At 41.0% G+C, this 14591-nt stretch overlaps 2 protein-coding genes across 4 annotated transcripts in view; one reads left to right on the top strand and one right to left on the bottom strand.

The window, feature by feature from the left end:
• Positions 1-4067: 4067 nt before the first annotated feature.
• Positions 4068-14591, top strand: part of CCZ1 (CCZ1 vacuolar protein trafficking and biogenesis associated homolog (S. cerevisiae)) — a 15491-nt gene continuing 4967 nt past the window's right edge. For 2 of the 3 annotated variants that reach the window (XM_010570224.1, XM_010570226.1), the window contains exons 1-12: positions 4068-4279; positions 6053-6150; positions 6271-6364; positions 6462-6536; positions 7600-7647; positions 8270-8353; positions 10675-10850; positions 11493-11574; positions 12217-12278; positions 13215-13326; positions 13936-13969; positions 14311-14428. In XM_010570224.1, the coding sequence (XP_010568526.1) occupies positions 4175-4279; positions 6053-6150; positions 6271-6364; positions 6462-6536; positions 7600-7647; positions 8270-8353; positions 10675-10850; positions 11493-11574; positions 12217-12278; positions 13215-13326; positions 13936-13969; positions 14311-14428 (1088 nt within the window). In that variant the 5' untranslated portion in view covers positions 4068-4174. The remainder of the gene's footprint in view (positions 4280-6052; positions 6151-6270; positions 6365-6461; positions 6537-7599; positions 7648-8269; positions 8354-10674; positions 10851-11492; positions 11575-12216; positions 12279-13214; positions 13327-13935; positions 13970-14310; positions 14429-14591) is intronic. The other variant, XM_010570225.1, reaches the window with a different exon arrangement.
• RSPH10B (radial spoke head 10 homolog B (Chlamydomonas)) overlaps positions 12289-14591 on the bottom strand; it is a 24495-nt gene continuing 22192 nt past the window's right edge. The window contains exon 21 of the mRNA XM_010570227.1: positions 12289-12424. The gene's annotated coding sequence lies outside the window, so the exon portion shown is untranslated. The remainder of the gene's footprint in view (positions 12425-14591) is intronic.

The raw sequence follows: 14591 nt of genomic DNA, 5'->3' as shown, positions 1-14591 counted from the left end.
ATTTCTTGCTGTGATCAGCAGAGAAATAATTAACATATTACTATAATTCATCTTCAGACCTGAAATCCTTTTAACTGTCTAGCCCCTTCCTCATCCTCTCTTCCCAGCTTTTCTTTCACATGTACTACAGATCCAGGCCAGTAAACACTCTAGGCATTCCTGTTAAACACATCAAACAAATAAAAACATTTAAATATCTCAAGTTTTGTGTGAAAGTAGATTTTATTGCTATTCAGTAACTCTGTATCCTTAATCATAACCAAAGCTAGTGTAAAGTTACTACCTTTCTTTATGAAGTCTCTGATCCTACAAAGCAAATACATCCATTATTAAACCATCTCTACTCACCATGACACTCAGATAGTTGCTCACATTCCTTGACATCACACTAAGAAGAAATCTGGGGAAGATGAATGATACTCTTAGCAGGACCCTGGCATCTAGCTGCAGTGTTGCATTTTCACATAGAGCTACAACGGCCTGTTACAGTATTAACAAAGCGTGCAGACCAGGGATACACGGGCATTGTGCTTTTTGCTGGATCACAGCGCTATTTTGTAATTTATTTGCTAAACTAATCCCAAACTGCTGAGTCTACGCATTTGTTAACACATTTAGACCACATACTGTCAATGGAACAGCTATTTGAGCTGTCAGCTGTATTTATTTACAGCTGTCAGCTCTAACACCCAGAGTGATTTATAGTATACCTTTTTGTTAAGTCTGCTACTATGCAGCTGACGGAAGTGCTCAAAACAGGACCTAGAAATAGGCTCAACAAACCAAAATGTACAACCACACAATACTATTTCTTACTCCTACATATTTTTTTTAATACATTGGAAAGCACTCATAAAGTTGTTAATTATTTGTCTCTTGCAGCAGGGGTTGTCCTGTCAAATTCCCAACATACTCGTGCAGCAGTTTAATTTTACATAATCATGGGCTAGGAATCACATTTCAAACTTGGGGTGATCTGATTCCACTTTGCAAATGTCAAGGTGTGGTGTTACTGCACATACAATTAAGAAGATGGGATGAAATTGGAACCACAATCGACGTTTCTTCCTGCCCTGTTGATTTGTACATTAGAAAAGTAATAATTTAATTGAATCTGTTATCACTTTTTGTAGATTCTCACAGATACTTCCACCAAAAGTGATGTCAAGTTACTGATGAGGATACACTGAACAGAATTATATTTTAGCAATCACTACACGTACATTAATTCCCTTCCTAGAGAAAGTTTGGCATGGAAACACCTTCCTTAGCAATCACCAATTACAGTAAGCATCCACTGTCCAACCGTACATGCCTCCACAATATATCCCTTGCAACAGTGTTTGTATTACAGCAGTAAATAGTCACCCTAGTCATAGACCAAGATCTCCATTGCATTAAGACCTGAACAAACACACATCTAAAGGTTTGACTCAACACAAGCCAAAATCCACAGTCACTGCAGTTTTATAATTTCTTTGCTAAGAAATTAATTAACTTGACCAGCAGTACCACCAGGTTTTAAGAATTTCCATGTTCTGCTTTAAGTGAGTAGTATAAAGAAATTAACCTCTGCTCTGGCCTGCAGTCCTTATCACCACTCTACCCTGCTCTGTAGTACAGCACAAGCAAGAAGGGGTACTTTGCTTTTTTCATTTGATGTATTCAATCCTGACTGGATGTTCCCAGAAATTGTCTCGTCTGCACTGCAGCCTTCAGACGGACAGACCATAACTCTAAAGGGCTGATCTGTGCACACTGCTGAATTTTAACTCACAGCTGTAGGGTAGGAAGTGACAATTACTTTATTTGAATGTCTCATCCTGACACATTTGGCCTGATCCTTACTCAGCCCCTGCTCAGGGAAACCCCACAGAGCTCAGCAAAGCAGGACCTTTCCCCATCCTGCTTTCTTGTGCTGGCAAGAGGCAGGAATCACCTTCTGCCATGGGCTTTCTGAAAACATCTGCATTAAGTTATAGATCAGATTCTCTCTGCAGCTTTGGAAACAGTTCCTACAGCTGTTTAAGACCTGGCTGGTGCTAACTGGAAATGCTCTGTCTGCTGCTATGGCTCAGTCTGTTGTGTTGCTCCTACCTGTCCAGTCCGCACACAGGGAGTTGCTCAGCTCTTGAGAGATTTGGGTTAAATGCCATGCATGCAGGCAGGAAAGGTGACACCCAAGGTGGTAATGAGCTCTGCACCCACGGAAAGGGAGTCTGCACACAGACTACATTCACATATTCAAACTCCATGGTGAACCAGTCTGAGAGGGCCTCACCAGACCTCACAGCCAGCCAGCACCTCCATTTTGTGCCTCACAAGAGGCAGCCCGCTCCATTTTGTGCCTCCTCTCCCTCACAAAAAGCAAATCCTTCCATTTTGTGCTTCCCCTCCCTCACAGACAGCAGTCTCCACCATTTTGTGCCTCCTCTCCCTCACATGAAACAGCTCCCTCTGTTTTGTGCCTCACAGGAGGCAGCTCCCTCCGTTTTGTGCCTCCCCTCCCTCACAAGAGGCAGCCCCCTCCATTTTGAGCCTCCCTTCCCTCACAAAAAGCAAATCCTTCCATTTTGTGCCTCCCCTCCCTCATAGACAGCAGTCTCCACCATTTTGTGCCTCCTCTCCCTCACATGAAACAGCTCCCTCTGTTTTGTGCCTCACAGGAGGCAGCTCCCTCCGTTTTGTGCCTCCCCTCCCTCACAAGAATCAGCCCCCTCCATTTTGAGCCTCCCTTCCCTCACAGGAGGCAGCTGCCTCCCTCAGGCCAGGTACCAGGAGGGTTTGCAGCCATAGCATGGCAATAGGGATGCGAGACAGAGCTGCATGCTGACTCTACCAGCCCAGGGGAAATAGTAGTCACCTCTATCTTGCTTACACTGCTCACTTTTTGAGTACAGACATTAAATATTAAATTACTGCAGTCTTACAGCATCTTTATTGCACACAGTGCTCCTACAGCACTGAACTGGGTTCTCAAGTAAGCCATCAGCTGCTGAGGCTGGTGAGGACTGTCCAGAATGACACTAGCAGTGAAAGTAAATATAAACTGAGAGTGATGATAGGAACCAAAATAAGAACATAAGTGAAAAAGGAAAAACTCAAGAAATACTCTTTTCCTCCAGATTTAATCTGGCACAACTTTAAGAAAGCTTTCTGGTCCACTTTTCTAAATGACCTGGTGGAATGAGATGTTCAACTGTATCTTTTATACCTTACCTAGGTGTTTATTTAAGCAATTATGTAACTTCAGCGTATTCAGATTCCTGAACTTCATACTCCTATAGAGAAGCAAAGTGATACATCTCTTACCATGTAGCTGGTTTTACTTATAATTTAGTTCACACTGAATTTTGATTAAAACGGGAACTGAAAAGTAACAGAAAAGCTTCTTGAGTACTTTATTAGTTAAATGCCACTATCTTAAATATGCCAGACAAAAAAACCGAAAAATAATCAGAATAAACGTAGTGTATCTATTTATGGAGAAAGAATTACCTGCACTAAGTGATGCTGGATGACATTTCCTTCAACATATTCAAACTTGTAGATCTCATCTTTCAAATCTCGGATTTTACCTCTAAAAATAAAGCGTTTCTACTTTTTTTCAGCTGCCAGGCACCTTTGAACGAATCAGAAGGGAACTGAACCGCGCTGAGTTTGCTCTTCAGAGAAGGGGTGTTATGGCCAAGTGGTGATTTGGCACTGCGGAACCCGCCGGTCCGACCGGCAGTAACTTTCCGCCTGCAGAGGGGCTGCCCGGGAGGGGCCGTGCTGGGAAGCTCCAGCAGGGCTCACGGATCACTGACCGGGCACAGCCTCTTGCTGAGGGGAAGACGGGATTTCCCGCGGCTCCCCAACCTCCGGCGAGCCCCTAGACCCCCCAGCAGTGACCGGAGCCGGCTGACCCGGCCCGGGCAGCCCCGCGCTCCTACCCTCCCACCCGCCATTCCTCTCCCCGCCGGCGGAGGCGCTGCGGAGCGCCATCGTCCCCCCTAGTCCCCCGCCCTCCGCCGGGCCCGGGGAGCATTTCCTGGTCCGCACCGTGCTCTTCCGGGGCGGGGGGGGAAGAAGGCGGAAGTGCTGCGGGGCCGGTGCCGGCGGAGGGCCCCGCGCTGCTCCCTGATGGTGTGTGGCGGCTGCCGGCCCCAGGCGCGCTCGCTTCAGGCTCAGTATGGCGACGGCGGCGGCGGGGGGAGCCGGCCAGGAGAAACAGCTCGCTCCGACCCTGCTCAGTTTCTTCATCTACAACCCCAAGCTGGGCCCCAAAGAGGGAGAGGTACCGGAGCGGCGCGGCGCGTCCCGGGGCTGTGGGGAGAGGAGGGCAGCCTCCCGGCCCGGCTCTGTCCCGGGCTCTGTTGCCGCGGGGTCGGGGGGCCGGGGCGGCTGTCTCGGCTCTGCCGTCCCTCCCCGAGGCCTGGGCCGCAGCCTGCGCCCGCGGGATTAACGCTTCGGCTCCCACCCCCCGCCGAGCATCCCCGAACAAAGGCGGCCGCTGGGGAGGAGGGAGCCGCGGCTTTCCCTGCCCGCGGCCGGGGCTCGCGTCTCGTCTGTCTTCGGCGGGGCCGGGGACGAGTGCTACCTGCGTCTGGGTCTGCCTCTGCTTCGGGCTAAAAAGGAACGGTAGCCGAGGGGGTTTTCGACAGCAGCACGTAAAATATTGTAGATGGGGAGCTGGTCTGTTGGTAACTATGTTTTACTGAGGAAGTAACTTTTTCTAAAAGTAATTTTCTCCAGGTAGATACAGCATGGTCGAAAGCTTAGTGTTTAAATGGGGAAAAATTCAAGTTATTGCCAGTATTTTCTTGCCATTGAGATCTTTAATAAGTAAATTCAAGAAGCTAGAGCCTCTGTTTTTAGATAACAGTGTATTTTATGGTTCATGTGATAATCTTTAGTTTTAATAGTTTTTGAACAGGGCAGTGTTCTTACATACTTACTAATGACCAGGGCGATGAGACTTGAGTGCACCCTCAACAAGTCCATGGGTGACTCCAAACGGGGGAAGCTGTTGACACACCGGAGGGTAGGGCTGCTATTCGGAGGGACCCTCAGCGAGCTGGGGAAATGGGCTAGCAGAAACCTCGTGGAGCTCAATGAAGGCAAATGCAAAGTCCCACGTGTGGAATGAAATAATCTCGTGCAACATGACAGGCCAGGGGCTGACTGGTTAGAAGGCAGCTTTGCAAAACAGGACCAGGGAGTCCTAAGTGAACAACAGGTTGTACGTGAATCAGCAGTGTGCCCTTGTGGCAGCGAAAACAGCATACCAGGCTGTTTTGAGTGAGTATGCATTAGCAGGTCAAGTGAAGTGATTGCTTCCCCTCTGTTCAGCGCTTGTGAGACTGCCGGTGAGCACTGTGTTCCTCTGTGCTTGCCAGAGCAGGAGAAATACTGCCAAACTGAAGCAAGGTCAGTGGAGGGCCCCTGAGTCAGTCAGGGGGCCGCAGTCCGTGATGTACCAGGAGAGCCTTAGGGTAACTGGATTTGTGCAGCCTGAAGAAGAGACGATGTGGAAGGGGGTCTGATAGCTGTCTTCACTGCCTAAAGGGTGGCTATAGAGGATGGAGTCAGGTCCTTGAAATGAAAGGATGAGAGGTAACGGAAGAAGTTCCAGCAAGGGAAATTCCGATGAGATAGAAGAAAAAAATTCTTCCCAGTGAAGTGGTCAAACAGCAGAGGGGGGGCCTGGAAAGGTTGTGGAATCTCCATCTTTGGAGATATCCAAAACTTGACTGGACAAGGCCCTGGGCAATCTGAGCTGGCTTTGAAGCCAGCCTTGCTTTGAACGAGCTGTGAAGTGACAAGGGCCTATTATTTCAATAGCCTTCAATTTATAAAGCGTTTTGAGATATCTTGGGATGACTGACTGTTTAAATGTGCTTAAATATGCCTTTTATCCATTGTTACAGAAGCCCATTTAGTTACAAGATAAAAATCAGCCTAGGAAATTAAGGGATTAAAGTTAAAAAACAAGCAAACCATGAACTCAGTATTCTTTATCTCTGATTCTATTAAATGCATTTGCTTTGATTCTTTTTTAAAATTTTAGGAGGAAAAGAAGATTCTCTTCTATCACCCAAATGAAGTAGAAAAGAATGAAAAAATTAGAAATGTGGGACTATGTGAAGCTATAGTACAATTCACAAGGTATGCAGCCTGATTGCACAGCTCACTGTATTAGCAAAGCACTGTAGTTTAAATTTCCCATCGTATGTTTTCTTTTTGTGTGTATAAATATCTATGTCTACGTATATGTTTTCCTTCCAGGACTTTTAGTCCAACAAAACCTGCAAAATCCCTACATACGCAGAAGAATAGACAATTTTTCCATGAACCTGAAGAAAACTTCTGGATGGTCATGGTACTTATGCATGTGATATGCATATTTCTAAAACATTATATCGCAATGTTCTCAATGCATTCTGCATTGTCTAATACCAGCCTGTTCCACTTTCTAGGTTGTACGGAATCCGATAATAGAAAAACACAAAGATGGAAAGCCAGTCTATGAATATCAGGAAGAAGAATTACTGGTAATACTGAACTTTTTCCTTTTTTTTTTTTTTTTTTCCCAAATGGGTTTTATTATATTTTAAGAGTACCTCCAGAAATATCTTAGTTTGATTCTTCTTGAACTGCTGCCAAATTGATTTTTTATATATATATATAAAAAAATATATATCTCCATAAATGGAAAAAGGGCAAAGTACTTTTCAATAAAGTTTAAAGAGAGCAAGAGAGAGAATTATCCAAACAGCAGTTCAAGATCACCCAATAAACATCGGTGAAATATAAAGCTGTGAGACTTTTAGCCTGGAATAGGTGAATTTTTTTTAGGATCTCTTTGTTTAATAAAGATCTTGCAAGATTTTACATTACGTATTTTTATTAGGTTTAAGTATAATGTTACTACTTTCTTAAGACTGCTAGTAATCTTTACTAATAATCTGGAAAAACAAACAGCTCATAACTATCATGGGATTTCATGTCCAAACTTCAGTATCATTAGGTCAGTTTAATTGTATACAGGAAGGGTATTTGACTGGGTGGAATAATATTTAAAAAGCTGGTTGCTTATGCTGCCTCCGTTCATTACAGTGTGCACTACTTCTGGTCCTCATTGTGTTCTAAGAAAAGGATTGGTGTCACAGGCACTCTTATTTTGCCAGACAAACAATAAAATAGTCTTTTTTTCATCTGGGTTAAGATCCTAGCTCAATAAAAACCTGCTATGGTGTCCCACCTCCTTTAGCCTTTGACTTGGATGAAGAGAAAATTAGTCAGAAATGTAAGTTAATTTTCACTGACCACTGGCCTTAGGGAAGGGCACTATTTTTAACTTGTCTTGTGCATGAGTTAATAAGGTGCTTTTGGTATTAAATGTAAGGGTGGAAGGGACTCCCTTTATAGAAATAGTACTTTGTAAGTACAAAGAAATTTCTAGACGCTGACTGAAAATGCTGTTTAACTTTTCAGAGATTGATTGCTCTAATTTTTGTGTTTGCTGGCTCTTTGAAAACATGTTATGTGGAGCTCAGCCAAAATATTTGAAATTCTCCCTCTGCTTATACTAATGTCCTGCTCTCTTTTCTGCAGGACAAGGTTTATAGTTCGGTCCTACAGCAGTGCTACAGCATGTACAAGGTAGAGTTAATACTGGAGGCTCCTCTTCTCGGTAGAGGAAGAGATCCTCGTGGTACCATTTGGATGTGCAAGCTTATCATTTCTTTGACATTCTTGTCTCGTTACTATCGTCTGCTCTCTTCCTGAAGCTGTAATGGTGCTGATGGAAGAGAAAAATAAAGCTTTTGCAGTTACCTGTGCTGGTTTGTTAGCTTATTGTAAAAAGAAGAGCTTTCTAATTTCTGTGAAGTCCAGATTTCTTTTCATGGGCAGTTACACTACTAAGCATTTGATTTTGATGGTGTTAGGTATTATCTGTTGGAGAAACAATACTGGATAAAGGCCATCAATCTGGCTGTTACAAAGCAAGAGCACAAGATACTTCAGTGACACAGATAATTTCTCTAGCATTAAAGAATTTAGTTTTCTTTTCTAATTCTGCCCCTGCTGCCATATATACCTGGACTCTGCAAACCTCAGAGATGTTTCTTCAATAAAGAAGGGGTACGTTTGGATCTATGTGGGGTCCAAATACTGAGAAACAGGAGCTGTATTGTAATCTAGCTATATTCATGGCCGAGTTATAAGAAATTATTTTAAATGACTACCCAACTGACAGATTTTTTTTTTTTTTAACTATTAGCTTTTCAATGGTACATTCCTGAAAGCCATGGAAGATGGAGGTGTAAAAGTTCTAAAGGAGAGACTAGAGAAATTCTTCCATCGGGTAAGACCTTATCTTTCAGGCACATACAGTGTGATTCTGCACTGGAATTAAAATGCAAAAATCTTCTCGATGTGGCTGCAGTAGGACTATAAAACACGAGCAGTGGAAAAGGTGTAGTGGCAACACGAAAAGTCTGGTTGCTCATTTTTTGGAAATAATTCCTGCTTCCTACTAATGTGGTAGGTTCTTTAAGTGGAGTTGAACCACAAGCAAGGTTATGGCTTGATGGAACAGCTTAGCTGTTGGATATTTTTTTCGATGGAATCATGTTTATTCTTTGGAAATTCTGTTTTAATGTTTGGATTGGTTAGTATGGTAACAGTCTGTGCAGACCTATTTGAGTAACTGTTGCAGAATCATTCAGGTTGGAAGGAATCTGGAGAGGTCATCCAGTTCAGCCTCCTATTCAAAGTAGGGTAACACTGAATTCAAACGAGGCTGCACAGGGCTTTGGCTGGTTGAGTCTTGAAAATACCTGGGGGTGGAGATTCCACAACCTGCAAGCACAGACTTGAAGTCCTATAGTACTGTGAAGTAATGGATAGTTGTAATTTTTTAACTTCTACCCCCCACCCCATGTGGAATTAGTAGTCATGTCTGATAAGGTTTCAGGAAATATTGCCTCGGTTATAACTAGTATTCAGAATTTAATTTCAGTCTTTAAAAGCAAATGTTTTAGTGAAAGGGTGGAAACCAAAACCTATTTCTGAGCAAGAAATCCATCAAATATTATTCAGGTATTTTTCAAATAACGTGACTGACTGAGTAGTCATGTCTGGCAGAATTTTGAGTTCCTACATGAAAAGTTTCATCAAGCTGGCTTTAAAAGATGGCACCCAAGTGTCTGTCTGCACCTATTTTTCTCGTTTGCATGGGAGGAGGAAACAGAGGACTGCTGTCAGCAGTTAATTCTCTTGTGGTAGAGATGTGAATATTGGTATCTCTGATAATGATGGAGAGTAGACACTGTGTACTAGTGTTTAAAATTTTGTTCTCTTAACAGGTTTTTAAAATAACACAATGTTGTGATAGTGTAAACAAAAGTACAGTTCAGTCTGATTTTAGGACAGCCTTTGCTTGTGGGTTTTGGGAGGGGTTTTGCTTGTTTTTTGTAAGACTCTAGAATGAACACTCTTGGCACAAGGAGTACTTGTTTGATTAGCTGGTGTATATTTCTGTCTATACTAAGTTAAAAAATAGAGCATGGCAAAAACGGAAGTAATAGATTTTTATCTTTAAAACACTGTTTTTCTTTGAAGTTCCTACTGAAGATAAAACAGTAATCGCTATGGATTTGCATAACAAAGAAATCCAAGGAAAAGTTTCTTTTTTTTGCTGGGGAATTAGAAATGCTTAAAAAATTTAGTCATGCACGTTGTTCTATTATAACCTTATTGAACAAATTGACTACGTGTTGCTAGCAGGCTTGGACTGGACTGAAACACTGAAAGGAAATGAGACTTAGACTATAAACTGTTGCAGAGATCTGTCATGCTATTTGTCTGCAAGTATTTTACTTCTTGGTTGTTTTGGTAATGTGAAATGACTGTAGAGGGAGCCATTGGATAACTCATCTTTCACAGAGCAGATCATTTGATAGTGCATTTCAATCTTGGTAAAGTTTTCAGCCTAGCAAGAAAGAGAATAATAGAAATTATCTTTTCATTTGCACACTGAAAGCTAATGGATTTATCTGCTAATATTTCTACAGAGTTACTTCTGAAATTAAATATTAGTAAGTTAGGCTGTGCTTTCTTACACTCTCAAAAGATCTTGAGCTAGCCTTAAAAGCTGTTGTCACTATGATTAAGTAATAGCAAGCTGACACCTGGAATCACATTCACACACTCACACATAGAATCATAGAACAGTTCGCGTTCGAACGGACCTTTAAAGGTCACCTAGTCCAACCTGCCCTGCAATGAGCAGGGACATCTTCAACTAGATCAGGTTGCTCAAAGCCCCTTCCAGCCTGACCTTGAATATTTCCAGTGATGCGGCATCTACCACTTCTCTGGGCAACCTGTTCCAGTGTTTCACCACCCTCATAATAAAAAAATTCTTGTATCTAGTCTGAATCTACCTTCTTTTAGTTTAAAACCATTACTCCTTGTCTTATTGCTACAGACCCTACTAAAAAGTCTGTCCCCCATGAAGGAATATGTCGTACAAGTGGAACTGGAAGGGTGGTTTTTTTTTGTTTTGGGGGCTTTTTTTGATCGTTAGTCTAGATTACCAGGGATTAGACTCAAATTTGTCATTTAAATCTACATGTTGGAAGTTTTCTGAATTCTAAAAAACAACTGTCATTATTCTCTTAGTACTTGCAGACACTGCATTTACAGTCTTGCGATCTGCTGGATGTGTTTTGTGGAATCAGCTTCTTTCCACTGGATAAAATGACTTACTTGAAAATTCAGTCATTTATTAACAGGATGGAAGAAAGCCTGAACATAGTCAAGTATACTGCATTTCTCTACAATGACCAGCTTATCTGGTAGGTACTTCAATAATTCTTTTGTGTGTCTTCAATTTCTTATCCTATAAATAAGTGCCATAATAGCAAAGCTTCTGAATCAGTGAAAGAGTTGCATGAAGATGATAAAACTGAATGGTAGGATGAGTGATATGTAAGAAAGGCATTGGTCTTTAGCTTTAAAATCTCTAACCTGTACCAAACGGTTACTTCCATGTTGGCCTGAGGAGCAGCTAGAGAAGTATCCTTGTAATTTCCATCCTAAGAGCCTCTGTGCATATATACAAGGTCCTCTGTAGGACCCTTTAGTAGAGACAGTTAATTGAAGAATTGTTCTTCATATGGTTCTGAACCAGGAAACTGGCAATGCTTGTGAAGAGTCCTACTTAAAAATGGAGTTAAGAATAGCAAACTTGATCGTTGTTTAAATATTGTTTCTATTTCTCTTCTGGTTTACAGCTAATTTAGATGTGGTTTGTATTTAGCACATAAACATAACATTTTATTAAAGATGAATGTTCCGGGATTGAATCTACTGAGACACTGAAATGTTGCTACCCTAGTTCGGTATGTGCTTTGCCTAAGTTTTGGTTAGAGGAAAACATGTGATCTGAACTGCAGCACAAACATCACTTGCGTTTCTTTTTCTCCCTGATGTTCTAGGAGTGGACTGGAACAAGATGACATGAGAATTTTATACAAATATCTCACGACATCTCTGTTTCCAAGGCACATGGAGCCTGAGGTATGATAGAGGGGTTTTTGGTTGTTTTTGGGGGGGGGGAGGGGTTAGTTTTGGGTTTTGTGTTTGGGGTTTTTTTTCTTCATTTTCTTTCTGTTTATTTGGTATCACTAAGGGCTAAAATACCAGAGAGGAATATCTCTTTTTCCATGCGCCCTGCTCTTAAATTTTAGTTTAGAAATTCTGGGATGTATTGCTTTTGGGGCACTTCACTGAACTCAGTAGTATTTGTACCTAATGTTTACAATAGGAATTGTGCTGATAAATTGGATATGGGATAGTGATAGAGAGTTTACTCAGTGTCAATACCTGATGACTGCCCAGTACTGCAAATGGATCGCTTCATCTTAATGGCTAAATGCAGCATGGAGTGCCATAAGACCACATGGAATTAGTTATCCCTCCCCCCCATCAAAAAGCTCCATAAGCGAAATTTTAAAATTAATAAATGCAAAATCAAAATGCCCTGTTCTATCAGCATCTCTTACACGTTAGCTTTATCTCCTTCATGTTACACAAAGTATGTATCTTCATGAGTGGTGATTTCTGCAAATGGTTTGCTTTGATTTAAAGCCAGTCCACAAAATGTAACAGAAGATACCTCTCTAAGCTGTTTTTTCTTGTGTGTGTTCTTTTTCGCTTCAGTTAGCGGGAAGAGATTCTCCAATACGTGCTGAAATGCCAGGAAATCTACAACACTATGGAAGGTAGCTCTTGTTTACTGTCACCATCTACTGCTTCTTCCCTCAAGGACAAAATGTTTGGGAGGAATACATGTATTTTGAGTATGTTTTCCACACACAGTTCATTCAAGAGTGTCGCACAGTAGTTGGTGCAATGTAAAACTTGACCTCTGGAAAAAAAAGAGAAAAGGCTTCATTAACATTACTGCACATTTGTTTTTCTTCCCCACTGTTCTTAATGCACTGCATGAAAAATTTTTGAACTGCTCCGGTCATTTCTTTTCAGTCAGGCACTTCAGACAAAGGTGTAGATTTAATCTAGAGATTTATCTATTTATTTTCCCTCTGTACTCAGCATGTCAGAGTGGGGAATTCTGTACTTAATCAGCTGGTCAACGTTATTTTGAATAGTTGTGGGTTTGGACGTCTTTCTTTAATCACAATAATTCCTCTTGCCTGATTTATTGTATTCTTTTGGGATGAAGGCGCTGGCACACACTCCTTGTCCCATCCATCTGTCCCCCACATCTCTCCAAGTTTAGGTGCTTCTAGCACACCACTGTTTTACATAAAACTAATTTGAATGTACTGTTGGAAAGCAAAGGAAGAGTGTTTTCCCAGTAGCAACAAAAAAAGGGTTTTTAAAGATAAGTCACAACTTGAATGTGGAAAGAGTTTCGTTGTTCCTTTGGTCTGCACAGTTTATTTCCTTAGTGTTATTCAGGCTTTCTGATTCTGTTTCTGTAATTCTTTGGAGCATATATGCAAATAATACTTTGAAAATGTAAGAGTGCTGAGATAATATATTAAGGGCTCTGTGCCTATCTGGATAGCTGAAAACGCATTGTATTCAAATACATTCATAGACACAAGTAATTGTTAGTTTCAAGAACAACTGTTAAATAGGAAAAAATGAAATGCAAGAATTCATCGTATCTCACCTATTTAATTATTTTCTAGGTTTCTAACTGGACCTTTAAACCTTAATGATCCGGAAGCAAAATGCCGATTCCCCAAAATATTTGTTAACACTGATGACACTTACGAAGAGCTTCATTTAATTGTTTATAAGGTATTATGTTTTTCTATGCAATTATTCCACAGAATTAGGAATCTATATACAATGAAGACGACAAGGATGTGAAGTACTTATCAATGTGTCTTTCTGTACAATTCATATGACCAGGTTAAAGCAAAGAGACAGAAAACTCTTGGTGTTTCTAGCAACAAGCTTTAAAGCCTGAATCCTCTTTTTCCCTCTCCTGTACCCTCCTCAAAACAGTTGTTTTATTAAAACAAAATACCAGCCTTCAGTTACTTCAAGTGGTTTCATACCAGGCTTTATGTAGTATTAATCAATAAAACAAAAAACTAGTATTTTTTTTAAATTAAATGCAAGTTTCTTGCAGACATATATCCTTGCATAAAATGCATTTTTAGCAAATTTTACCTTTCCCCTACAACTTAAAATTCAGCCCAGTTAACAGTTTTTAAAATCTTAACTATCCTGTGTTGTGCAGGTTTGCAAAGAGATTATCCTATTGAAGTGTTACCTTTGAAGTAGATTATTTTTTTTAACTGGTTTACCTGTGTGTGACCTCACTGAAGTATTGTCATTTATTTGAGGTAGTTGAGGTAACCTGTTGTAAATGGTTTTTTTGCTTTAACTTTTTTGTTCCAGGCCATGAGTGCAGCTGTCTGCTTTATGATTGATGGTAAGTACCTATTAGCATCACTTATTTGGCAAGACATAGTTAGTAAAAAATGCAACTTGTTTTTACTCTTGAAAAATACTCATGTTAATTTGTTATTTGAGCCTCTTCATGAGTGCTTTTATCAGTCTTTTGGTTTTTGTTCCAGTGGTATAAGTAACTCAATATACACAATAAAATGAGTAAATATTGCTTCAGTTAGCCATGGACTTTCAAAATCATCCAGAAGGTTATAATTAAGAGAGAGGCCTCTCATGGATGTTTAAAGAAAACAACTACAGAAACTGTACCTTCAACTGTGGGAAGAGAATCTCATCTCTCCCTTTTCTTTACCTATCACCTAGCTTCAATTCCACCTACGCTGGAGTTTTGCCGTAAACTGGACAGCATTGTTGGGCCTCAACTCACCGTGTTGGCATCAGACATATGTGAACAGTACAACATCAACAAGAGAATATCAGGGTTTGTACCACGTTTCTGCTCCTGTTGCAGTCCCTCATTAGTTGGTTTAAAAATTAGGTTTAATGAACAACTTAAATAATCGTAACATGAGTGCAAATGTTGAAAGCATTAAGTTAACTGTGTACTTTAAATGATGTTTACCTACCTTTCTGCATGTTAAGCA

This window comes from Haliaeetus leucocephalus, unplaced genomic scaffold (assembly GCF_000737465.1).
Source record: "Haliaeetus leucocephalus isolate CR32 unplaced genomic scaffold, Haliaeetus_leucocephalus-4.0 Scaffold295, whole genome shotgun sequence".
In the NCBI taxonomy this organism is placed as follows: domain Eukaryota; kingdom Metazoa; phylum Chordata; class Aves; order Accipitriformes; family Accipitridae; genus Haliaeetus; species Haliaeetus leucocephalus.
The sequence above is the reverse complement of the archived record's forward strand: the minus strand, read 5'-3'. Positions and strand labels throughout refer to the sequence as shown.